This window comes from Vicia villosa, linkage group LG1 (genome assembly GCF_029867415.1).
Source record: "Vicia villosa cultivar HV-30 ecotype Madison, WI linkage group LG1, Vvil1.0, whole genome shotgun sequence".
NCBI classification, from domain to species: Eukaryota; Viridiplantae; Streptophyta; class Magnoliopsida; order Fabales; family Fabaceae; genus Vicia; species Vicia villosa.
Genome location: NC_081180.1, coordinates 79,440,756 through 79,466,487, shown reverse-complemented (window position 1 = coordinate 79,466,487; position 25,732 = coordinate 79,440,756). Strand labels below are relative to the sequence as shown.

At 32.3% G+C, this 25,732-nt stretch overlaps 1 protein-coding gene and 1 long non-coding RNA gene across 31 annotated transcripts; one reads left to right on the top strand and one right to left on the bottom strand.

Moving 5' to 3' along the window:
• Nucleotides 1–8,118: 8,118 nt before the first annotated feature.
• On the bottom strand, nt 8,119–16,710 carry LOC131643284 (protein DETOXIFICATION 16-like). 3 transcript variants are annotated; one of them, XM_058913471.1, is made up of 9 exons: nt 16,392–16,710; nt 15,619–16,163; nt 15,425–15,467; nt 9,217–9,260; nt 9,083–9,139; nt 8,737–8,975; nt 8,537–8,655; nt 8,359–8,445; nt 8,119–8,182 (listed from the first exon to the last, which is right to left on the bottom strand). In XM_058913471.1, the coding sequence occupies exons 1-9, from the start codon at nt 16,677–16,679 to the stop codon at nt 8,135–8,137; spliced, it is 1,470 nt and encodes a 489-aa protein (XP_058769454.1). In that variant the 5' UTR covers nt 16,680–16,710; the 3' UTR covers nt 8,119–8,134. The 3 variants fall into 3 exon arrangements, with proteins under 3 accessions (XP_058769454.1, XP_058769458.1, XP_058769457.1); XM_058913475.1 differs by having other exon boundaries at nt 15,619–16,159; nt 16,392–16,528; XM_058913474.1 differs by lacking the exon at nt 8,119–8,182 and having other exon boundaries at nt 8,366–8,448.
• LOC131643285 (uncharacterized) lies at nt 9,730–14,670 on the top strand. Of its 28 annotated transcripts, none has more exons than XR_009296193.1 (10): nt 9,730–9,954; nt 10,211–10,271; nt 10,442–10,523; nt 11,073–11,144; nt 11,306–11,570; nt 11,664–11,999; nt 12,264–12,332; nt 13,825–13,936; nt 14,118–14,277; nt 14,358–14,670. It is a non-coding gene; the product is annotated as an uncharacterized LOC131643285 (long non-coding RNA). The 28 variants fall into 28 exon arrangements; XR_009296183.1 differs by having other exon boundaries at nt 11,064–11,144; XR_009296192.1 differs by having other exon boundaries at nt 10,211–10,298.
• Nucleotides 16,711–25,732: the final 9,022 nt, after the last annotated feature.

Here is a 25,732-nt window from a genome sequence, read left to right as displayed (position 1 = left end):
AAAGTGATAGTTAGTTAGTATATGTAAAATGAGAAGAAGCTACATTGCTCAAAAACGAAACGTTTTTTTGTTGAACGGTTATGAAGTGAGACACGTGGATTGTGAAGTTAGAGTTTTCTGGGTGCGATGAGTTTTCTGCGCGCGAATATGGCGTTTTGAAGATATTGACTTTGACAGAGTTTTGTGTTCAAGGAGGTGACGTGGGAGTACTCTCTCAACGACCGTTACACTTTCGTCACTCTGATTAGTTTACTTATTTATCGCAATGGAAAAGGGAGAAATTTTCTGCAATCCGTGGGAATTTTAATTTAAAAAGTGTTACTTTTGTTTTTTTTGTTGTTAGTGTTTCTTCTAGATAAATGTCTTATTAAATGAATTTTTTAATATTGTATAACTTTTTTGAAAAAAAAAATTGAATGAAAATTTATATAAAAAGTTTCTACAAAAAATATTTTAAATATTTATTTTTTGTATAATAAGTTTAAAGGATAATTTTTCAAAAAAATATTTAAAATAAAATTTCTTAATTAAAATTCTCATAAGAAATTGTTTAAACTTTTTCATAAAAATATATAATTTTATAATAAGAGAATTATCATAAGTTTCAAAGGGACAGGATATTTGGACACTAGATGAGATGGAGGGGTAAGATGCATTATATTGTCTATTCTCCATGCGATTTAGCATCAAAGAGAAATTTGTGGAAGGGATTGCTGGATCTCTCAAGTTGAAATTTAACGATGGGGATTGGTGTTTAGCCGGTGATTTTAACTTTGTGGTCTGCGAGAAGGAAAGGTTGGGTAGAGAGCTATGGTGGTTAAAAGGTCGGAGATGAGAGATTTTGCGAGGTTCGTTGGGGAGAGTGGGCTGGTGGATGTTCCTTGTAAGGGGCAAGTGTATTTTTGATTTAGTGGATATGGCAAGTGCATGAGTAGGCTTGATCGGTTCCTCTTGTCGGATTCTATCGTTGACAGTTGAGGAGTAGTGGGCCAGTTGATTGGGAAAAGAGACGTTTCTGATCACTGTCTTATATGGATTATAGTCAATAATTTGAATTGTGGGCTTAAACCTTACAAGGTTTTGAACGCGTGGTTTGAAAACAAGGAGTTTCTCCCGTTCATTGAGAAGGAATGGTCGTGTTTGATTGTTCGGGGGAGGGTGCATTTTGTATTGAAAGAAAAATTGAGGTTGTTGAAGGTGGCTCTGAGGAGGTGGAATTTGGAGGTGTTCGGGAAGGTGGATTTAGAGATAGAAGGGGATAAAAGTGATATTAATGAAGCGGACGAGTTATTGGAGAGTTGTGCGGTGAGTGATATTGAAGAGGTGGTGACCAAGAGAAATGAAAGTGAGCGTAGGATGTGGTTAAGACTTCACATCAAGGAGAATGTGTTGTTCCAAAAATCCAAATTGAAGTGGGACTGTAAGGGGGATTCTAACAGTATTTTCATTGTATCATGAAGGATAGACAGAGAAAGAATTTCTCAGGCTCTTTAGTTTCTTCTAATGGTATATTGGAGTCGGTGAACGATGTTAAAGAAGAAGTTAAGAGAAATTGTAGTGAGAAGTTTGTGGAACCGGATTCGAGTAGACCTTTGCTAGAGGGGATTCCTTTTAAGAAATTAACGGCAGAGGTGAGCGGGTCTCTTGAAGCAATATTTACGAAAGAGGAAGTTAAGGGGGTTGTGAAGGGTAAAAAAGTCAGGGGCCTGGTGGGTTCAACTTCTTCTCCATCCATAAATGTTGGCACTTTTTGAAGTCGGATATCATGAATCTATTTAATGATTTTCACTCTACAGGAGTTCTTTCTAAATTTGTTGGGCCTCGGTGATTATAAGCCTATCTATCTTGTTGGATGCTTATATAAGGTGATTTCGAAAATGTTAGCGACTAGGTTGAAGAAAGTGTTAGATACCTTTGTTTCTCCGAGCCAAAGTGCGTTCGTTCCTGGAAGGCAAATGATGGATGAAGCTCTTATTGCTAACGAAGTCGTCGATTTGGCAAATAAGGAAAGGATGGAATGCTTGCTTTTTAAGGTTAACTTTGAGAAAGAATACGACAAGGTGAGTTGGAATTATTTGAAGTACATTTTGATTAGGATGGGATTCAGGGAGAAGTGGATGAAATGGATGAAGTGGATTGTTTTTTGTAGTTATATGTCGGTGTTGGTAAACGGAAGTTTGACGAAGGAGTTTCGTGTTGGGAGGGGGTTGAGGCAAGGAGATATGATTTCTCCATTCTTATTTGTATTGGCATTGGAAGGTTTGGCATGTTGGTTAGGAAGGCGGGGGATTTGGGAGATTACTTCAATTTCAATGTGAAGGATTCTTGTTTCGTGGACTTGCTTCAGTTCGCATACAACACTTTTTTATTGGGAGACGGTGGTTGGAAACATGTGTGGGCTCTTAAAACGGTTCTTAGAGGTTTCGAACTTGTTTTCGGTTTGGGGAGAATTTTAACAAGAGCAAGTTATTAGGATTTAATTTGAATCCTCATTTTATCCTGGAAGCAGCAAACTTTTTAGCCTGTAAGGTGGAAACTAGTCCTTTCACCTTCCTCAGCATCTAAATCGGAATTAATCCAAGGCGCGTTTCTTCTTGGAATCCTTTGATTAACAAGCTGAAATCTAGGCTCTCTTGATGGAATGGTAGATTCTCAATTTCGGCAGGAAAGTTACTTTACTTAAGTCGGTTCTCTGTAGTGTTTCTATCTTTCAGATGTCGTTTTACAAAGCTCCTTATGCAATATGTAAGGAAATAATGAAGATACACAGTAGATTCCTCTGGGGAAACAGAAGATAGGAATCAGGTTCATTGGGTCTGTTGGGACAAGGTGTATGAGTCGTCGGGAAGTGATGGTTTAGGAATGAAGAAAGTCGCGGAGTTTAATAAAGTATTGTTATTCAAGTGGATTTAGAGAACTACTATAGGGGGGAATCTTTGTGGAATAACGTTTTAAAGGCTAGATACGATTTGTTGAACTTCAATTTTCTGTCAACAGTAAGTGCTTACTACAGCGGTAAAGGGTCGGTTTGATGGAAGGATATCTTGATTTTGGTTAAGAAAGAACAAGATAGAACTTTAATCAATAATTGTCATATCATTTTGGGAGACGGGGCAAATACTCTGTTTTGGTTTGATAATTGGACTCATTTAGGAATCATCAAGGACGTCTTTCCTGATTTGTTCGATGTTTGTTTGGATAAATTTGCGACAGTGGCCAGTATAGGTATATGGCAGGCGGACGACTGGGTGTGGGGGGGTCTCGGATTCCATGTGGCACTCCGTCTCGACGTTGCTGCCAATCTGCCAGTCTATTTTTTCTATTATGTTTCTCACTTAACGCACATCATATAAATACCATTCATGCATCATTTCTTAAACATTGAAACTAAAAATATACAAAGCATTGTTCATCATCTTCAACCTCTTTCTATGCATAGACACAACAATTACACATAATCATTTTTGTTGGTGTCATCTAGATTTAGGTTGAGAAGGTTCAATTTAGGATTGGGTTGAGAATTCTTTGGGGGTTTCAAGATAAATCCAATTAGGGTTTTCTTCAAGATCAAGGATTGATTTGGGTTTTTTTTCACAAGATTGCATAATTTGAATTCAACCGAGTGAGAGCTTTGAAGAAAGACGTTTATGTCAAAAGAGTAATGGTAACTGAAGGATCACTTCGCTAATCTTGGGTCACGATACATTAGCAATTTTGATTCAGCCAAGTGAAATCTTTGAAGAACGGGGGTTTTGTCGAAAGAGTAACAGTAACCAGAGGATAGAAGATAGGATCAACATCAACCATGGGGTTTGGATCGCTACTTTTTTCTCCTGTAAACTACATTTGCAAAGTTTAATTTTCATTATCTTAATTACTTTAGAATTGGGGGCAGATGTACCCATAACGAGGTTGATTGGGGAATTGCCTAAACAAATCTCTCTCTCTCTCTCTCTCTATTGTGTTTACTTGCAAATTGTGAAACCGTTGATTGTGCAATCTATACATAGAGATGATTTCTTTGTCTAAAATTTAAAATTGTTTTTGTTTATTTGATTGCAATCTACAAGATTGTAATTGGTTTCTCATATCAACTAAGTCAAAGAAAATCTGAGTTTAATAGATTGCACATCAAGTGATCAATAAATTGCTATAGTTGATTTTTTTTCTTATTTCATTAGAAATTAACTACTATTGTGTGATTTTTATTCAAACGTATTTGCTGAAAATATATTGATTGTTTTTCTCATCTTACGTATTTGTTCAATCGTTTAACGAATATCCGGTCTTTTTGATAACGGTTCGGGATAAACGATTGTCGATTCGGGATTATTTCCGTGCACCATAGTTAAACATTTTTTAAAACATAATTTTAATAATAAATTTTCATTTGCGATCTATTTACCCCCTCTAAATCGTAGCCTATCGTCTAACATAATTATTTGGGATAAGAGTATGTCAACTTAGGTCAAACTTGTATAAATATCATCTCTATCCCTTATCTTTTTATTTTATAGTCTTTCCTTTGGTTATCTACTGCTTAATCACTTGTTTGTTTTAAAATATTTTCAAACTCTGATTTTTCAAATGAATTTGTTTTCAACCAAAGTTTTTCAAACCACCACAATTTACGTTCTCTTGTGTAAGGAGTCACAAGTTCAACAAGAACAAGTGGGACAAGTTGAAGAAAAAATTGCTAAGAGAGTCAAAGACTTTTCCAAGCGAGGATACAGAAAAAACTCTATAAATAGAGTTCTCATCCAGTTCATTCTATATTTAATTCATATTTTATTAGTGATGTAGTCACATTGTAATAGTTTGTATTTATGTACCACGAGAGACAGTTGAGGTGGAAATTTCCAAGAGAGATATTGAAGAATCAAGGTGGAAGCTCTATCCGGTCGAGAAATCATCGCAATCATCATTGTAAAGCTACAATAAGTAAGCTAGCTAAATTCTCTTTTGTTGGTGTTAGGTGTAGATATACGACACTAATGTATTCATATTGATCATGACATTATATATGTTCTTGTTAGACGCTATTATTGATGATTACCAAGAAATAAAATCCGTTGGGCCTCAGTGACCTGTCAACAAAACCTAATTTATTTTTGGCACAAAGTAACACTGTTACTTCACGACTCCATGAACCATAGTTATCACCAGTAAGTAAATGGGTAACAAGGACAATTGAAGGATTATCTGAATGGTGAATAACATAAGGATCTATGTTTGGGTTTGTTGTAGAATGATCAGTGATGGGCGAATTTTCAGGCATGGTGACAGATGAAAATAAGGGTATGGATGAAGAAGAAAAAGGCAAATCGAGGGATATTAACCAGAAAACAATACTGATACCATATAAGAAAATATGTAGTAAAATAGGAATAGTTGTTGTGTTTTTATTTCATGTAATTTCCATTACATATATACACAAACTATATAAACTAAAAATGAATACAAGGTATATGCATTGAAAACCTAGTCTATATTGTTAGTGCACAAGGTGATGAAAGAAAGCAAAAGGAATATTATATTCTCTGTAAATGACGGCTACAAAAGCTGTGAAATGATTAGGTTTAAATGCATCCACAACTAGTCTATTTATACACAGAAAACTAGGGCCACATAGGCAACATACTAAAATACTAAATTATCCTTCGATACCATCCATTAATTTAGGATTTCCTATACAAAAACTAACAACACCAATTACATCCCTTAAGAGAAGAAATTGATTCGTCTTGATTGCCTTCGTCAGAACATCTGCCAGCTGCTTCTGGGTGTTGCAGTGCACATCTTCTAGTACTCCGTTTTGGACTTGACTTCTTAGAAAATGATACTTAGTCTCAATATGCTTGCTTCTCCTGTGTAGTATGGGGTTCTTGGCAAGATTGATTGCAGACTTGTTATCAATCATCAGCTTCAAAGGCTTATCTACTTTGATTTTTCAGATCCTGCAATAGATTCAGAAGCCAAACAGCTTGACATGCAACTACAACACCTGCAATGTACTCACATTCACACATTTATAGTGCAACAACAGGCAGCTTCTTGGAACACCAAGAAATAGGACCTCCCAGAAACTTAAACAAGTATCCAAAAGTACTTCTTCTATCAACTCTATCTCCACACCAATTAGAATCAGAGTAACTCATCAACTCTGAATCTGTTTTTCTTCCAGAAGTGAATAGTACTCCATACTTCAGAGTTTCCTTGATATACCTCAGAATCTTGACAGCAGCTTGGTAATGGGACCACTTAGGTTTACTCACGAACCTACTAACCATTCCAACTGCATAGTAAATATCAGGTTTGATATTACACAAATACCTTAGAAAACTAACCAACTGTTTGAAAGTTCCAGCATCCATATCCTCACCATCAGAGTCAGAATCTAATTTATGATTTATTTATGATGGATTGATAACAAATTCATCATCAGAATATCCTCTGGCTATATTTGCTTCTTCTTATTTCCTTCCCTTATTTGACCAATAATCTTTAGCAAAGTGGTCAAACTACTTACAATAGTAACATTGAACATTCTTCTTGTCAAACTTCTCCTTTCCCTTTTTATGTTTATTCTGATCAAACATAGAGGTTTCTGACTTCTGGAATCCATCACCACGTCTATTCTTGGCTTCTGACCAAGAATGCTTCTGGTCCTTCTTGACAAAGGAAGCTTTTAGGACCTGCTCAACTTTCCTCTTAGAAGTTCTTTCAGTCAGACGCAATTCTTGCGCCTCTATACTGCTTTGCAACTCTTATGGTGTCCAGATCTTTAGAATGCTCAATTGTTACAACAATGTATCAAATTGAGGAGTAAGAGACTTCAACACCTTCTCTATGATTACTTGTTCAGAAATGGTTTCTCCACAAGCTTTCATCTCATTAGTGATCAAAATCACTTTGGAGATGTACTCAGATACCTTCTCGTTGTTCTTCATGTTGAGATTCTCATATTGCTTTCTCAGGGACTGAAGCTTCACCTTCTTCACTGACGCGTCACCACAGTAACATCTGATCAGTGTGCTTTACGCCTCCTTCGACATCGTCGAATCAACGATTTTCCCAACACACATTCACATACACACACTGATGGATGAAGAACAACGCCTTCTGATCTCTCTTCCTTGTTTCTCTATGCGTTTCTCTTTGTTCCTCCGTCGCATCCGCTGCAACCAAGACACAACCTTCGGTAACAAGCTCAATAACATCTTGAGCACCGAACAACACTCACATTTGAATCATCCACTTATTCCATTTTTTTCCACCAAGCACCGGAAGTTTTGTATTCAAATTAATTTCACTCATTTTAACCTTGTGCAAGTCACTCAGATCTCACGAAACACAATGTTTTCCAATCCCGCAGAATAAGAAAATGTGATTTTGTTCCAATTTTGTCCAAGATTCAACATGAATACAAGAACCAAAATCAATCACACAACGCCTCACTGTTTCACTTGTGTTTCTCGTATTTCTCTGTGGATCCGAACCAGAGCTCTAGATACCAATTGTTAGTGCAGAAGGTGATGAAAGAAAGCAAAAGAAATATTAGATTTTCTATAAATGACGATTACAAAAGCGGTGAAATGAGTAGGTTTAAATGCAGCTACAATTAGTCTATTTATATAAATGTTAATTATCATATTTTAGATTTTAGTTTAATTATTTATCAAAATATATGTTATTTAAATAAAATAAATGTTAAGATTTTTAATAGAATTTAACTATAAAATAAAAAAATATTCAAATATATATGAAAATAAAATAAAATAATTTATCATATAGTATTTTAAAAAATTATTATTTTATTTCTAATTAATTAATTAAATATACTAAAATATAATAAATAACTAATAAAATAATTTTTTCTTCATAACGTACTAATGTAAACAGATCCTTAAAATCAATAGTTTAAGAAAAAAACTAATAAAAAAAGTATTAGTATATTTTTGACCTTTTCAACTCTAAAATAGAGTCTTAGTAGAGTTTATTTTAAATATAGCAGAGATTGATATTTCTTTGATTAATAAGGTTATTATAATACAATAAAGAACTACTACCCAAACATGATAATCTTCTACAATAACAAAGAAGCTTTCCGAGGGAGAAATATCTTCTGTATGTGTTATGTCATTACTTCGGTTTTCTGATTCACGTGAACTGCTTTCCTAGCCTGCATGAATCAAATACATCACTTGGTCATTTTTATTATTGCCAACAAAATATCTATTGAATGCGAGATAGCCCTGATATTTATTATCTTTAATTTATTATTTTTTTCAAATTATTACCGCTCTTGACGTGTTAGCGCCCGTGTTGTGTTTCATTGATTAAATGTTTGTTAGTTACCTCTCTGTCCCAATTTGTACATGCATTCACTGTAATCAATGCTATTCCTTGAACACTAAGTCCACATATGATTCCCATCCAAAGTCCCTACTTCCAATAACATTTTTCAATTAATAGTTACCAGCGCCAATGCACAAAAACACAGACACTTTCCTTAACAATCAGAAACAAAACTCACCATCCCTCCAATATTGAACACAAAGGCAAATAAGATAGCACAAGGAATTCCAACAACATAATAAGCACCAAGGTTTATAAATGCACATACATTCTGCCAACCACAACCTCTAGCACTTCCTGTTCAACCAAAACCATTTGTTATTCAACTTAAATCAAAGTCGAATCCAACAATAGCACTCGAGTCAAGTTCGATTTTACCAGAAAGCACACACTGGAAACCGTCTAGGAAATCAGACAGTGCTAGCAGAGGCATCATCTTGGCAACATATTTGATAACTTCATCTTCATTGCTATACAGCTTTCCCCAAACATTTCTTACCAAAATGGTAACCGATAGTATTGCTATACCCTCGACTATGGCAATTACAATCATCACGCGGAGAGCTAAAACCGCGCCTTGTGCATTGCCACAACCTAATTCGTTTGACACTCTTGTGCTTCACAGTATGAAACCATTAAGTTAAGAAAAATCGAAGTTAAGAAGTAACAAAACTTGTGTTACAAGTAAAAGTTATGAAAGCTAAATTTATTGTCAATCACTGACCTTATGGCACCACCGAGACCAACTGAGATCGTATAGACCATCCAACATGTATTAAGGCTGCCAGAAAAAGGTTCATATGAATAATGATGGAATATTCTTGATCAAATTAATGGATGAGTGAGTAAATGGTTTACCTTATTGATAATACAGATGTTTCTAGTTGAGGGTTTGGTAGAAGCACTAGTGCAAAATGAACAATATAATTTTAAAATTTACACCCAATATTTAAAAAAATGGGTGTAAATAAGAAATATGGTGGCAATTTTATAAATAAAATGTTATTTTAAGTATAATCAGGTGACCATATACACCCTTTTTTTAAAAAACGGGTTTAAATTAAGAATATTATTATAATCAAATTTCAATTACTCCCATTAAACTAAAAATGGGAGTAAATTTATATAAATTAAAAAAATATTTAATTTTATAACTCATTATTTAATTGTGTGACATATTAACAAATAATTTAAACGTTATTAATATTAATGTGTGACATATTTGGTGAATATAATGTGTGATATATATTACGTGAATAACATTTGAACATTATTTATTATTAACATTATTAATAAATTAATATGTGACATTAGGTGAATAAAATATCTAAACATGTTATCAAATTAACCAGATTCATTTTCACCGATCATTTTCATTTCACAAAACCCATTTTATTCTAAAACTCAATTTCATCCATCGATCAACTCATCGAAACTCATTTCACCGAAACCCAAAATCATCCATCGATCAACTCATCGCATGCACCCTTCTCTCATTGCACAACTCATTTCAGCGAAACTCTTACTCTCATCGCATAGCTCATTCGCTCATTTCACAGCTTAACGACGTGCACGATGAAGAAACCTGACTAATTGGTTAGTGTTTTTTTCTTCAATTTAGGGTTTAATCTTTTAGGTAGAACATTAGAGTTTAATATTTAAGAGTAGAACATTAGGGTTTGTTGATCAATATATGATTGAATATTTTTGAAATTAGGTTGCGATGGTTTCATATATTCACTTATTTTGCAATGGTTTCATCTATTCTAAGATGAATATTTTTTGGTACTCCCAATGAACGAGTTGTTTGAATGTTCACTTTACGCTCATAATGAACGAGTTGTTGATGCAGTAGAAGATTGAAGAATAGGTGAAATCGAAAGAAGCTGGATTTCCTCGCCGAATGGAGGGAGGTAGCATCTCTAGACTTAATTATTCTGGTACTTTCATGTCCAACTTTTTTTTTTTGGCTTTGGATATAGGGTTCTCATAGTGTAATACAATACAATTCTATTTTTAATAGTGTGTGTTTATGAAAGTTTCTGATAGCGTTTCTCTAGTCTGATTCACTTGTATGTTTAAGGGATACACTCATGGATTATGATGACAATGACTATCAAAGATAGAATCTCAATTTAGCTGGTGAAGGGAGTACCAAATTGGGGGTAATGGTTTTGTTTTGTGTGATTCTGTTTTTTGATTTCACTGATTTTACTCTTTCGTTTTTGGGTTTTTGATAATCTAATTGGATATGTGCGGTTCTATATCCTTTCTGGGATTTTCTAGTTTTTGTGTTTATGTGCATCTATTATAACCAAACACCTCACATTTTCCTCAATATTATGATAGCAATATTGTTGTGTATTGTGGAAGTAAGGGTACAGTTGGAAAGTAAACTTGTTAGTCGTTTAGTATAGATCTCTTTTGATGTGTTTTGGTTTTCTAGAAGTATGTATTTTGCTTCACTTTATATCATTTCTCAACAATATCTTCGTATCCATTATAATATAAGTATATTTTTAAAGAGTTGGGTGGAAATTTGCATTGTTGTCAATACACCTCCAGATGAATAAATATCAACTTGTAGATTTTAAATGATGTGTTCTGTTGAAAAATGTAAAGATAACTCTCCAAACCTTTTTTTAGTTTCTTGTCTTATAATACTTGGTTCCTGGAAGTTATTTATTTAGTAGTTCCATTGGTAGGGTCCTAAGGTCGTCATAGCAGGAAAAGTGAAAGGCAAATTGAAGGTTACTCGCGCATTTGGAGTTGGCTACTTAAAAAAGGTTTGTACTTTGTATTCTCTTTTACTTTTTTCAGTGTATTTCGATAAACAGTTTAACTAATCGTTTCAAGAAGAAATGTGGTTAAAAACAGCATGTCTTAAATATATTTTCATAAACTCTTTCAAACACTTAGGCCCGTGTTTATTATCATTCCATTGTAGAAAAGTCTGAATGATGCTTTGATGGGAATCCTTAGAGTTCGCGACCTTACGAGCCCACCATATGTTTCCACTCAACCATCACTAAATGTCCATAAAATCTCAAACTCTGATCAATTTGTTATAGTAGGGAGTGATGGACTGTTCGACTTCTTCAGCAATGAAGAGGTGGTGAAACTTGTTGAATCTTACATCTTAAGGAATCCTTTTGGTGATCCTGCAAAGTTTCTCATTGAGCAACTTGTAGCTAGAGCAGCTGATTCTGCAGGTCAGTTTTTCAATATCTTAAGCTAAATTTTAAGTTTACATGCACTAATATATAGATTGTTATGCGCTGTGTTGACGAGTAAACCTCGTGCAGGTTTTAGCATGGAAGAGTTGATGAATATTCCGGCCGGGAGGAGAAGAAAGTACCATGATGATGTTACTGTAATAGTGATCATGCTTGGGATGAATCAACGGACTTCAAAAGCTTCAACTTGCATCTAAGACAGACTAGGATATGATGCGGTTTTCAATCTCGGCCGTTAATATGAGATATGACAGTTTAGATTACACTGTAACAAATTCTGCTTAAAATCAACCTAGACCATTAATTTGAGATCAGAGTCGAAATCAAAACTGCGTGACACATATACTGCACCAAATCCAAATGCATATGAAATTGTCCAAAGATAACTTGTGTGTAAGCTTGTATGTAAGTAGCTTTTCAATGAATGCTCTTTGGTAGGATAAATTTGTGGTATTGAAAGTGTGTGTGTGTGTGTGTGTGTGTGTATATATATATATATATTCCAGTCTGGAGACATGCCAAACTATACTACTTCAGATGGATCAGTATGTATAATTTATGACACCTTCTTCTCATTGGAGAAGAAGAGAGCAACTTGTTCTTTTTAGGGGTTCAATATAATGTTTTTTCTTCTATGTTTTTGGCAGTGATCATTTGGTTTTTTTGCAGGTTAAGATCCAGAAAGATAGTGAAGTGAGACTAAAGATAATTGGGACTAGAGTGGACACAACTGAAATTGTAAGCCCACATATATTGTATCTTTTACTTTGCTTATATGAATGCTGTTAAACTTCATCAGCTTTATACTAAATAGTTCTTTAAGAAATTCAAATAATAAGATATGAAAGTACTTGAAAGAGACCATTGAGTGTGCATATGTGAGTGTGCCTTGTGTGTGTGTGAGAGAGAACGAATTCAAGAACAAGCCTTCAATTACATAGAATTGGCAAGATTACCCTTGTTATTTATTATTCTTCAAAAAGCTTTAGATTTTTTAGTCAAATTATACTACTATTACCAGAAAAAAAATTAGCTATTGTGTTCTTTTGATATGTAATTATGTATTAATCATATTTGCTATCAAAAGTTTTAAAACATGCAGTGTTCTACAATTCATCCATATATAATTTGCTATAAATAATACCTATCAAAAAGATAACATTACATACATCAGAAAACATTATATTGAAACCCCAATAAAAAAAAGGCTAAGCGATAGACTTAGACCCCCTATTGTTGTTGCATAGTTACATATAGTGCAGTGGCCGTGTATAAGATACTTGTCCTTAAACAGCACCCCATTAAGTTAAGCTTATTATCACCTCGTGCCATAAGCTCTAATATATTAACTCATCGTATATATATATTCTGACTTTCTCTTTCTATATATAAACTCACAATTACCACATAACCAAAACAGGTAATTAATATATTCAATGACTGTTTGTGCTTGATAAGTTAATGAAACTAAACCCAAAGAGCTCCTGCTTTTTTAAGCATTGCCATCAATATATTACATGTGTGTTGTGTTTGTGTGTGTGTATATATATGTCTATATGAGATTATAAAACTAAAGGTGAAAATGATGAAATGAAAATTACTATATGTGTTTGTGTGTGTGTATATATATGTCTATATGAGATTATACATCATATACAAATAATATTAGTTTAATCATCGTATAATATAAGATAAGACCACTTGAGGTCCAAATAATATTTTATTTTATGACAACTAAAGGTGAAAATGATGGAAATTTATGCCGGTGCACCGGTTACAGAGCAATAATTGATAGTCGGTAATATTGAGGTAGGAATTGAGATTAGACTAAAAAGAATACAATATCACGTTTGATTTTATTAGGAAAGTTCATTCGGCTGAACGCGTGTAACATATACGGGCACTACATACGGTTTTTTCCTTGTAAAATCTTGGTTCTAGCTTAGCGCAGATTTGGACAACATATGTAAAAACAGAATATTCAGATGAATTGGAGTACATTTGTCAGAATATTTGTGCATCAATTTTGAACTAGTTATGGTTTTTTTGTGTGCTGTGTTGTGAACCTATTTTGTGATTGTTTATTGTCCACCAGTTTTAAACTTGTATTGTATGATCTGATCGCTGTTGGGTGTGGAAAGGATCATTTTGTAAATATACTACCGTTTTAGTAACAACTGTAGACTTTTGACAATTTAGATAACTCAATGTAGTACATGTACATTTTCAGGTTTGCTTCGTTGTCCCACGGATCTAATGTTCAAGGACTTGAAACAACTGCGACATTTGATCCAAAAACGGACGAGTTTGTTATTCACAGTCCCACGTTGACTTCCAGCAAAGTGAGTGAATTCATAGTTTTTCTATTCATTTGTAAAACAAAAAGCTGTGTACATCATGTGTAAAACTCATCACTATTGTGATGTGTGGGGGGAATGTCTGTGACCGCAAGCTAGAAATTTCGGCTTCTTTTTTAGTTGATAATTAATTCTGAACTAGTTTAATTGAAATATTTGTGAGCAGCTTGTCACTGGAATTGCACTTCCACATGGATCAAACAAACTTTATTCTGGCAGCACCGATGGGACACTTCGGACATGGGACTGTGTTACTGGTCAATGTACTAATTTTGTTTGGCAATAAAGAGTCTCTGTGAATCTTCAGTGGTTTTTTGCTTTTCTATGTTAGCTCTACACAATTGCTTGTTGCTTAATATATGTTTTGTTTGATAAATTGATAATGATTTCTTACTGTTTTGTTCAGGTTTGGGACCTAGACAAATTTGAGTGTAAAATGACACTCAATGCGCATACAGGAGAAGTCACATCCCTTATTTGTTGGGAAAAATTCTTGCTATCCGGTTCATCAGACTGCACTATCAAGGTCTGGTATAAAACCGTCGAGGATACATGTGGAAAGCGGTTGGATTCAATTGGACTAGAGAACACCGAAGCTAACCGTCAAGTATGGCGTAAAATTATATATGAAGAAAGTGTTATGACTTGGTTAAAATATAATTTTTATGTGTATGATTTTATAGTACTTGAAATATTATGAATGCACATGATTTTGTATACTTTTTGGTTAATATTAAAAATATTTTGACTTAGTTAAAATATGATTTTTATGTGTATGATTTTATAGTATTTGCAATATTATGACTGAAAATGAAATATAACTAAATGATGTATATGAAATAGGGTGTAAATAGATTTAAATATAATATAATTGTTCATTCATAAATGACGTATTTACACCCGATTTTTATTAAAATAGAGTGTAATTAAGAAGGTATCTACACCCGATTTTAATTAAAACAGGGTGTAATTAAAACGTAATTACGCCCAATTACACCTGATTTTTATTAAAATAGGGTGTAATTAAAACGTAGTTACGCCCAATTACACCCGATTTTTATTAAAACAGGGTGTAATTAAAAATGTAATTACGCCCAATTACACCCGATTTTTATTAAAACAGGGTGTAATTAAAAACGTAATTACACCCGATTTTTATTAAAACAAGGTGTAATTAAAAACGTAATTACACCCGATTTTTATTAAAATAGGGTGTAATTAAAAACGTAATTACGCGCAATTACACCCGATTTTTGTTAAAATAGGGTGTAACGTAAAACATATTTACACCCGATATTCTTAAAATAGGAAGTAATTACGAACGTATTTACACCCGTTTTACACCCGTTATAAACGGGTGTAAATGCGTTAGACATTTCTCACCCTGTGGATATACACCCGATTTTTATTAAAAATAATGGGTGTAAATTTAATAAAAAACGGGTATAAATTAACATTTTTGTACTAGTGAAGGCCAGAGAGAAGAACAACCATCTCAAAGGACCAATACTCCAAACTGTCAAAGGAACAACAAACTTAGCAAAATGTAATGAAAAATTCGGTACGGTACTCCAAATGACAATGTTTTAAAAACCGGACTGAACCAACCAGTTTAACCGGTCAACCGATGAACTGGTCAGTGCGTCGGTTGGTTCGAGTTGTACTACCATATCATAACTGCTGAAGCCAAGGCGAGTTTTAAAAAACTAAGAACATCATTCAAAGCTTCTTTGGAGACTCCAATCCAAGTTGAAGCACAAGCTGTAGAAGAGTTTATGTAAATCACCAACATGAACACATTAACCCAATAGGACAAACTGATTGCCAAGGCTGCTCCTTTGATTCCGAATTCATATTCAAACACAAAAACCAAACAAAACACAACATGTACCAAAGTTGTGATTCCAGAGGTTATAAGCATTGGAAAAACATTGTTTTGAGTCTGTAGAAATCTGTTAAGACATTGAATTATGGCATAAGCAAAAAGACCAGGGATCATCCACCTATTAAATATTCCAGCTTGTGATGATATTTCATGGTTTTGGCCAAATGCTATGAGAATGTTGGATGTGTAAAACCAAATAAAAGATAAGGGAATGCTCAATCCTAGAAGGACAATGATTGCTCTTTGTGTGTGAACACCTAGCATGTGATATTGTTTGGCTCCATAGGCTTGGCCACATAATGTCTCCAATGCACTTCCCATTCCTAACTTCAAACACATTTTAGAAACATGGAAAGTTCAGATCACTGACCAAGGTCGTTTTTCAGGGCGTGCAAGACGGACTCTGATTCAGATATGCTTGCAAACTTTGTGACTTAGTTTTAAAAGCTCTACTGAAGATCATGAACAAAAAAAACTAAAACAACAAGAATAACATTTGGTAACTCATGAAATCAAGTCCAAGATATTTGAAGAAAATGAACATGACCCACTTACCAAAACACTATAACCAGTGACTGAAGCAAAGGAGTTACCCAAAGAAGCTCCTGAAAGAGGAAGATTCCCAAGATGACCAACAAACATAATAGAAATCATTTGTAAACTATATTGCAATAAACTGACTGCAATAAGAGGCCCTGCTAGCCATAATTGCTTTTTAGTTTCCTCAGCAACATCTTCACTGATGCAACACCATTGATCAAGTGTCTGAGCTTCGAATTCTTGGTTTGTAGGTTGGTTTGAACATAATGGAGTCTCAAGATTCGATTTGTTTGATGTTTCCATTGTAAGCAAGAGGACAAGACATTCATTTAACACAAATAGCGTAATTGTAAGACTAGTCATAACTCATACCTTTAATCATTCATAATAAAAAAATATTAGTTGTCCAATCTTGCTTATGAATGTGGACAAACTCAGTTTTGTCACATTCATGATAAGAAAACAAAGTTAATTGTTTTGTTGTCCAATTTCTAGTGTGTTCATGTCATAGGACAATCTTAGTTTTTTTAATGAGTGGACAATTATTTTAGTTTTTGAAAAATTATAAAATCTAATTTAGTCTAATTTTTAATTCTTAAAATATATTATGATAACATACTCCTTATTAACTAATGTTAGAAATGCTACGTGGGGTCGGTTTACCTTTGACTTTTATCGACTTTGATTTTATCGGTCTCTTAAATTCGTTACGAGTTGCCTTCTTCAGCCCTAGAATGCCTTATGATTTTGATGTTGTCGGTCCAAGTTGGTATGTTCTTTGACATTTGTCGTGTGGCCATTTTTCCATTATCTTAGCCATTTTAGATTATTCTGTTCTGACTTTTGGTATCCTCCTTAATCACGATGTGTTTTCATAGTCTTGTTCTTATAAATTTTATGTATAAAACACAATTAGTGGTCCTTTCCACTATATCTAGGCGTGATAAAATTCTTAGAAAGTGATAGGATTGATCAATCAAGTGATAAAATTGGTCAATCTTAGAACAATCACCTAAGAACCAAGAAACCCATTGTTACCAAGAACCTTGAGAAAACCTAGTGTATGTTCTTCATTCACCAACACCTAATTTCTTGATGATACCTTCTGATTAACCTCCTAGAATATGGATTTTGTGAGTTTTAGATGTGTGTGAAATTCTTCAGATACTATTAATATGGACCTTTTTCAACCTTTTCAAGAACCATTAATATGAACCTTTAACTTTAAACATTGAGTATGAGAGATAGACCAAAGGTACATTATATAATGTATTTCCTTGAAGTTGTATTTTTATGTATCAGGTGAAAGAATAGTTTCTTGGATATGGATTTTGGTTATGTGTTGTTCAAAAAGAGAGAATAATGTATATATACTTCATTAAATACTTTGGTGAAACCATGTAAAGGTTGTCGGAGAATGAATTTGGGAGTTACCAATCAATCGAGGCTAATGGCAATCGCTCAAACAAGTCCTCGTCAGATCTGACGAAAGAATGTTGCAGAAAGAAAGCTTAGAGCAGGTTATTTTGGATAGCAGGAGTATTGGGTCAAGATCATTAAGGATATTATGTGTAGGCAGTGTAGCAGTTGAGTATCTGCATCAACAAAAGGAATTGTTATTGAATTTATGTGTAGGCTAATGCAGTGTGACTATTAGCATTCAAATTGATAATAGTTCGTTGTATTAAAACTTTTATATTAACTCTTGAAAAAGTGAAATACATGATTATTTTCTCGATGGTTTTAAACCACTAGATAATGGAGTAAGCATAGTGAGGCGGGTTGCCGAACCATTATATATTTTTATGTACTCTCTTCCTTCCATATCTCTCTCTTTAATTTTCGTCATTCATCATGTAAAAGGTTAAATCATAACATAATTTATATGTAATTTAGGTCAGATCATGCTTCTACTGATTTATTGTATAAGTATAGGTTTGTGTGCCATCAAATCTATCAAATCGTGCTTAAGTCAATTTTGTTAAATAACATGTCTATGTTGAGATATTAAGTTTCTTAGATTAAGCAACTTGAATTGTCCTAGATGAATTAAGTCATTGTTTGACTATACTCTTAGTAAAAACATTGAAATACATTAGTTAGAATTCATAGTGATGAGATTTTATGCTTCCATTTTTTGTTGTTTAAGCTTCAGCTCACCGAACTATGATTTTTGTATTGAAAGTTTTTCACTTGTTTTTAAAAGTGGATCGATCTATTCATCCCCTCCTTCTAGACCATTTTCATACTTATATTCTCAACCAACAATAGTTCCCCTAGGAGCAATTTCATCTTGGACCATGAATAGTTTCGATGGATCTCCATCCTATATTGTATGTGTTGCTATATAGGTTGTTGTATTTGTTGTTGTTCCCCACATAGTTACCATACATATGATTTGCAGAACAATCATCAAACAAGTATGAACTTCTATAATAAATAGAAGTTACTTCCGTTGTATCTATCACGACATTAACTAGTTAAATAACTATCACTTAAGGTATTGCCATCAGGACTTTCATCATTATGTGAATTTAAACCACCTGATCAACAAGTACAATAGTTTCATTGACTTCATGTCTACCTTAAAGAAACATTCTTTAATTGGCAAAATTTTCTTTGAAGCTATAATCGTCAGTCCTTTTGCCAAAATATCAGTGATGATTTCAACTATAGAGCACCATTCTATCTGCACCTAAATCCTTAAGGATCACAACTATGAGACTATCATTAAGGTTGGATTTTCCTAATATAATATTAATTTGTTGATATGATAAGATGTGTAACAATATTAGTTGTAAATTGAGTACATAAAGAATTTTTTTCAAATTTTATACACTTTTAAAATTTAGTTGAAAGAAGATTAAATTAAGTAATTTTTTTTAAATGTAGATTAAATTTTAAAATAAACTAAAATAAAAATAAATAAAAAAAGTTAAATTAAATTTTAAATAATTAATTTTATTAAAAAATTATTCAATAAAATTATAAAATAAATAAATAATATTTAGTAGGTATAATGAATATTTGTAATACAGTGGGAGAACTGACTTTTTTTTTTTGGTTTTTCGCAAAACATGTTGCGGTTAGCATGAGTCGCCACCGACTTTTATTTTATCCAATTTTATTAGGAAAGGCATAAAAGAATAGGAAAGACCTTTAAAAGATTTTGAGCTCGGGGGTAGTTTATACAAAGGGAAGGTATTAGCACCCTTTGTATCCATGGTTATCCACGGACTCTTAATTTCTTAGCTCACTTTATGTGAGAAGTGTTTTGATTAAGTTATTTATCTTGAATTAGGGTTAGCTAACGTCCAGTTATTAGTCTTGCCATACAAACCCTAGTTACTAGCAGTTATAAAGAGTGCGGAAAATAAAATGCGGAAAGTAAAAATCCTACGCTATTACATGTCTTTGGGAGAGTTACATAATCGGGGAGTGCGAAAAGTAAAGCCCTAATTAAACTATTACAAACCATGAGCAGTTACATAATTGAAAATTACGGAAAATAAATCCTAATTAAACTATTACAAACTCTGAGCAATTACATAATAGAAAATGCGAATAATTAAATAGCGAATGAGTCGAAGAGTCGAGAAATGGATGAAGGTTTTAGAAGAGAGGGTGAAATTAGGGTTGGAAAAGAAATTAGGGTTAGAAAGAATTTTAAAGGTTAAAATTAATTAAAACCTAATTCTAAATTAATTAACCTAATTAACTCATTAATTATGTACAATTAATCTAGTTAAATTAAACCTTAATGACTAAGTTAATTAGAAAATTATTAAAAAAAACAAGTTAATAAAAACCTAAATCTAATTATTTTTGTATTTTTAATGATTTAAACTAAATTAAATGAAAATATTCTAATTAAAATTAAAATAAAATTAGCTAAATAAAATTAAGAGAAAAAAATTGGTTAGTTAAAAAACCTAATCCTAATTTGTTAGATTTTAATTGGTTAAGAAAGTAATTAGGTTAATTAATTTAAAGAAATCAAGAAAAGAGAAGATGAGAAAATTGAGTAAAAAAATAAGAGAGGACGCCAGAGATTGAACCCACGTCCTGATGATCACCAACGTGTATGCATGGCCATCTATGTTGCGCTGCATTCGTTGTTATCAAACCAACAAGAAACAGTAAATATTAAAACATGTCCAAAAACATCAAATTCAAACGCTGGTCAAACATGAGCCCCATTTGGTTGAGTGGACGAATCAGGATGAGGGAACATGCCACACATCAATCAAAGGAGTCAACATCACTATTCATCTTCTTCATCTTTTGGGACCTGGGATTTTAGCTACGATTTTGCTTCTTTTTAGCTATGATTTAGCTACGATTTTAATCGTAGCTACCCCTGCAAATATCAAACCTGCAAAAAACAATCACAATGGAAAAATAAACAACCCAGATCCACTTAAAATTGTCCCCTGATCATGAATATGACCTCCGTTTTAATTGAAACCTCTTGCAAATACGAATACAAAGAGCAATAACTTTCATGCCCTAACAATGGCGTAACACGTTCAAGGCTTCAAAGCTTCACACCAATGGTTCAAAGCTTCTTTAAATAGTGCTAGGAACTCATACATGTGGTTAGTTTAAATTGAAACACGATAATATGAGAGATATAAAAATCAGAACATGTATGAAGATGATAAACACGATATGCACGTTCCATGCATCATGAGACTTAGCTATTGATTCATTCTCACCCTTGGATGCCTAAGGAGTGAATTAGGATGGCCGGGATGTATTGAAACTTGTTGTGAAAAGAATTGGATTCTGCCCTTATTTCTTTGATTTTCGCAACTTTGAAAACCCTATTCTTCTTGTCCTCTTTTCTCCCCCTTTGGTCTGAACGTGTTTAGTATATATAGGAGAATGAATTAGGTCAAATATTTTTGGAAGGAGATTATGTAATTGGAGAGATAAAATTTGATTGAAAATCATGTTATTTCTTTCTAAATTTGGACAATATCTCCCATAACCATGCATCAACGAAATTTGGACCTCCAAAATGCATTCTTTGGGCCTCCATGTGATTAGAAAAAAAGCCATACAATTTAATCCATTTAGTTGATCATTTATTTAATTTATTTAGTATTTAAATGAATAAAATTCAAATAAATATAAATAAAAATTATAAAAATATGATGATGGATTTAAAGGTCTTTATTTGGGTCATGGACATGTTTGAAACCTAAAACTTAGGCCCCTTAGTCCAAAAATTTAAGTTTTGCTCAATTAGGGTTTTGTGCATTTCTCAAATTTTGACCAATTTGTACCATTCATAATTTGCTCAATTCTTGACATATGAAGGTGTTCTTGAGATTTTTAGAAAGCTTAAGATGTTCTCTAAAATCTCTCTTTGGTTTCATCTCAATTGAGTCTTTCATGTTCATGTACACTTCTTTGAGAAAAATGACTTTATGTTAACTTTTGAAAGGACCTGTAATGTTTTGGCCTATATCTCTCAAATGGAGCATCTTTGGCCTTGCCCTTGGTGTGACAAAGTTGTAGAGAATGGAATTTACTTCAAAATGAGATTTGATTGGGAAATTTCTGATAAAGTATGTGAAAGTTATACTTGGTCAAAGTTCAGTTTACCTTACTTAGAAAAACCCTAATTTAGCAACTTTTGACTTTTGATGAATCTTGAGTCTTTTTGATGAATCATGATCAACCCTTGATCAAATGATGAATGTGACCTCAAAACCTTGATGTTGACCAAAAATCTTGAAGTTTGACTATATATTGACCATAGTTGATTTTTGACCTAATACAATCAACTATTGACTATTTGAGCAATTAACTGAGCAATCTTGCATTGTAAGGCCTGAAACTTGGCATGGAGATACCTTGAGACATACGAGGCATTATGAAGTCCACTTGAGGCCTTAGAAGTTCCATCTTCTTGAGGGAAATCAAGACCTTAGTTGGAGGTCCTTTGTTTATGAGGAGTGTAGGTATGTCCAACCTTTGAATAGTCTTGAGCAATAGGAAATCCTATGAGCTTGAGGAGACTGCTTGAGCCAACTTATCTTGAATATTGTGAGGGCAAATTTGAGAGTGCAACAATATTGATATATGTAGTTTATTTAAATACTTATCCTCAATAAATATTACTTTAATAATCAAAAAAGACATTTAGTCATAAAAAAACTACATTATTTTTAAAAACTAAATAGTTCCATTTAACATAAAAGTTTTATAAGAAATTAATTTTACGTTAAAAGTATAAATAGATAAAAATAAATAAATATTTAATATGTACAATAAAAGTAAACATGTGCTTTAATAAACATTTATTATAAATAAAAAAGTCAATTAAAAAAATTATAACTTGGAAGTGATTTGTATGCATATACCAGCCAACCAAGTTTTATCATACTAAGTTAATATTAATTAACTTTCGCTATAATATTTTATCAAAGATCGTACTTTATCCAAATTGTTAATTATGATATTTTTCTTGATAATTTCTTTTATAGTAATTTTAGGTCTCCGTCTTCTTTTAATGTTTGTTTTCTATCTATGTGATCTACTCTCATTGCCACTGAATTTACATGTTTTCTCATTACATGCTCAAACCACTTAAGTCTATTTTTTCACCATCTTCCACCATCTTATCTACTATAAGAGTTACCCCAACACTTTTTCAAATATTTTCATTTCTAATCCTATCATGTTTAGTCTTGTCTTACCACACATTCAACACATCATTCTCATCTCTCAACAATACTTACTTTATTTTCAAGTTGATTTTAACTGCTCAACATTTTGTTTCGTACGATATCGCAAGTCTTACAACAATCCGATAAAATGTTCCCTTCATCTTGAGCAGTATATCTGCATCATATAAAGCCCATGAAATATTCCTCCATTTTGGACACATAACTTAAATTTGATGGTTTACATCATATTCTATTTCTCCATCATTTTATACTACGGACCCAAGATAATTAAAGCGTGTAACTTGAGGGATAATATAATCTTTAACTTTTATCTATAGGTTAGAAACACTTCTTTTTTTTGATGAACTTACACTCAATATACTCTCTTCGGTCATAATTATAAGCAAAATTAACTACTTTCACACTAATAAAGAAAGTTAGTTAAGTGTAATTAATTTTTTTTGATTTTATGTATAATCGAAGTAAAATTTACTATAATATTTTCATATATATTTGATTAGGGATGAAAATAGGTCAGACCGATAACAGGACACTCATGTAAGACCACATTTTTTTAAATAGAAAAGACTTAGAGTGTGTTTGGATGAGGCAATTAAGAATTTTTAAAGAATTTAAAATTCTAAGCAATTCAAATGATTCAATTGAAATTCATTCAATTTTAAATTCTTTTGTTTGGATGAAGTATTAAAATGATTCATTGTTGAATTTTTTGGTCATTTTCATCAATTTTAAAACTTTTGGGCCAAATTTAAAATATGAAAAATAGGGACTAATTTGCAATTTTTGAAAATTTTAAAAAACCATTTTGTAAATTTGGAAAATTATTAGGGACTTATTTGCAATTTTATGAAAATTTTTGGGATAAATTTATAATTTTAATAAAATATTAGACCTTTTTGCAAATTTAGAAAAATTAATAATAAACAATTTAACATTCAAGTTATGGAGCAATTTCAAATTCTTTACTTTTTGATGTCATTTGAAATTCTTTAAATTTAACTTGAATAAAGTACTTCATAAATTTACATCATTTTAACAATTCTCCATATTTTTCATCCAAACAATGAATTTTGGTCAAATCATTTTCAATTCCCTCAAAAAATTACTTTCCCTTAATAAAATGCTTCATCCAAACACACTCTTAGGCTTTTTTATAAGCCTATTTAGTTAAAAAGGCTAGGCCTCAGACAAAAAAAAAGTATTTTAAGCCTATCAGCCGTCCTATTTAAATAAATATGAATAATTTTTTTATTATCATTATGTTATGTTTTGTACTTTGAATTAAAGTACATAAATAAAATTTGGTTATCTTGAAGAACTTGTGTAAATAAGATGAAAATACCTGATGAACATTATTTTCATAAGTTTTCTTAAATTAATAGCCTCACAAAATTTATGCTAATAGGTAAGTTAAAATAAATCAATACAAATAAATTTGTAGTCTTTTGGTCTTTTAGTTAATTAGTCTATTTAACATTATTTAATTACTTATTTACATATGTCTAAAATAAATAGACTTTTATGTATGCTAACAGGCTAATCAGACCTTCAAAAAGATCAGACTTAGGCCTAAAAATAAGTTTACGATAGACTATAGGTCAGACTTAAGCTTCGGTTTTTTTGACAGACCAGATTTAGGCTTGGCACAGGGCCGACCCAATCTAAACTGAGGCTCTAGGCGAATTTTAATATTAAATTTTATTTATTAGATTTTAAAATTTTATTTCTTTAAACATCAACTTAATTGATAGTTGTGTAAAGGATATTCAATCACGACTAGACAATTTTGAATTGACTATATCTCATCTATTCAATTTTAACCATGAGATTCAAGTCGTTAGACAATTAGACTAAAAAAAGAATATTTATTAATTTTTGAGTTTAAAAATAGTGCACTATCGGTGAAATAATTTTACACATACAACCAATAAAAACTCTTACATTTATCATGTCATTTCAGTATTTTAAAAATAAAATTAAAATTTATTATAATGCATGTTCCCCATTAATTGACAGTATAAAACTATTTTACAATTCAGTTCATTTCCTTTTTTCTCTTAATTTTTTCTAATTGATTTTACTTAATATTACTTTTAAATTGACAATAAAACCAATTTGTTCAATCTTTACCAAGACAATATTGATCTTAAATAAATTAATTTTAATATAAGTTATTATTATTAATGTGGGTTTAGTGTAAAATGGTAAAACAATAAAGCTTAAATATTTTTACAACCAAAAGTATATATTAGTATATACTAAAATATGTTACGTTGAATCAATGTTATTTATATGCAATGCTTTAACTATTATTTTGGCTACCTTTATTCTTTCCAATATTTTTGCTAATTCTCTCTCTAAATTGAAAATCATACCGTCAAAGCTGCACTACCTGATAAGCGTAGGCAAATTTTCAATACAAAAATCACTACAATACTGTGTATATTACTCCAAGTGCTAATAGAAAAAATTGGAGGCCCAAGGCGGTTGCCTAGTTGGCCTACCCCTTGGGCCGGGCCTCTTGATAAAGTATAACTCGGCCCAACCTATTTCCACCCATATATTTGATGAATTAACTAGCAACATTAAATGCTTTTGAATTAAATTAAGAGTATAAATACAAACATTAATTAGTCTAAATGTTAATGACTAGAG

Bases quoted from the DNA above. Each gene is read 5' to 3' on its own strand.
- LOC131643284 (XM_058913471.1), bottom strand. From the start codon at position 16,679: ATGGAAACATCAAACAAATCGAATCTTGAGACTCCATTATGTTCAAAC. The intron at 9,261-15,424 runs CTTCACTAGTAC...TTTGCACTAGTG, and splicing joins TGGTTGTTCTTCTCTCTGGC to CTTCTACCAAACCCTCAACT. The intron at 8,976-9,082 runs GTCAGTGATTGA...CATACTGTGAAG, and splicing joins GGTCTCGGTGGTGCCATAAG to CACAAGAGTGTCAAACGAAT.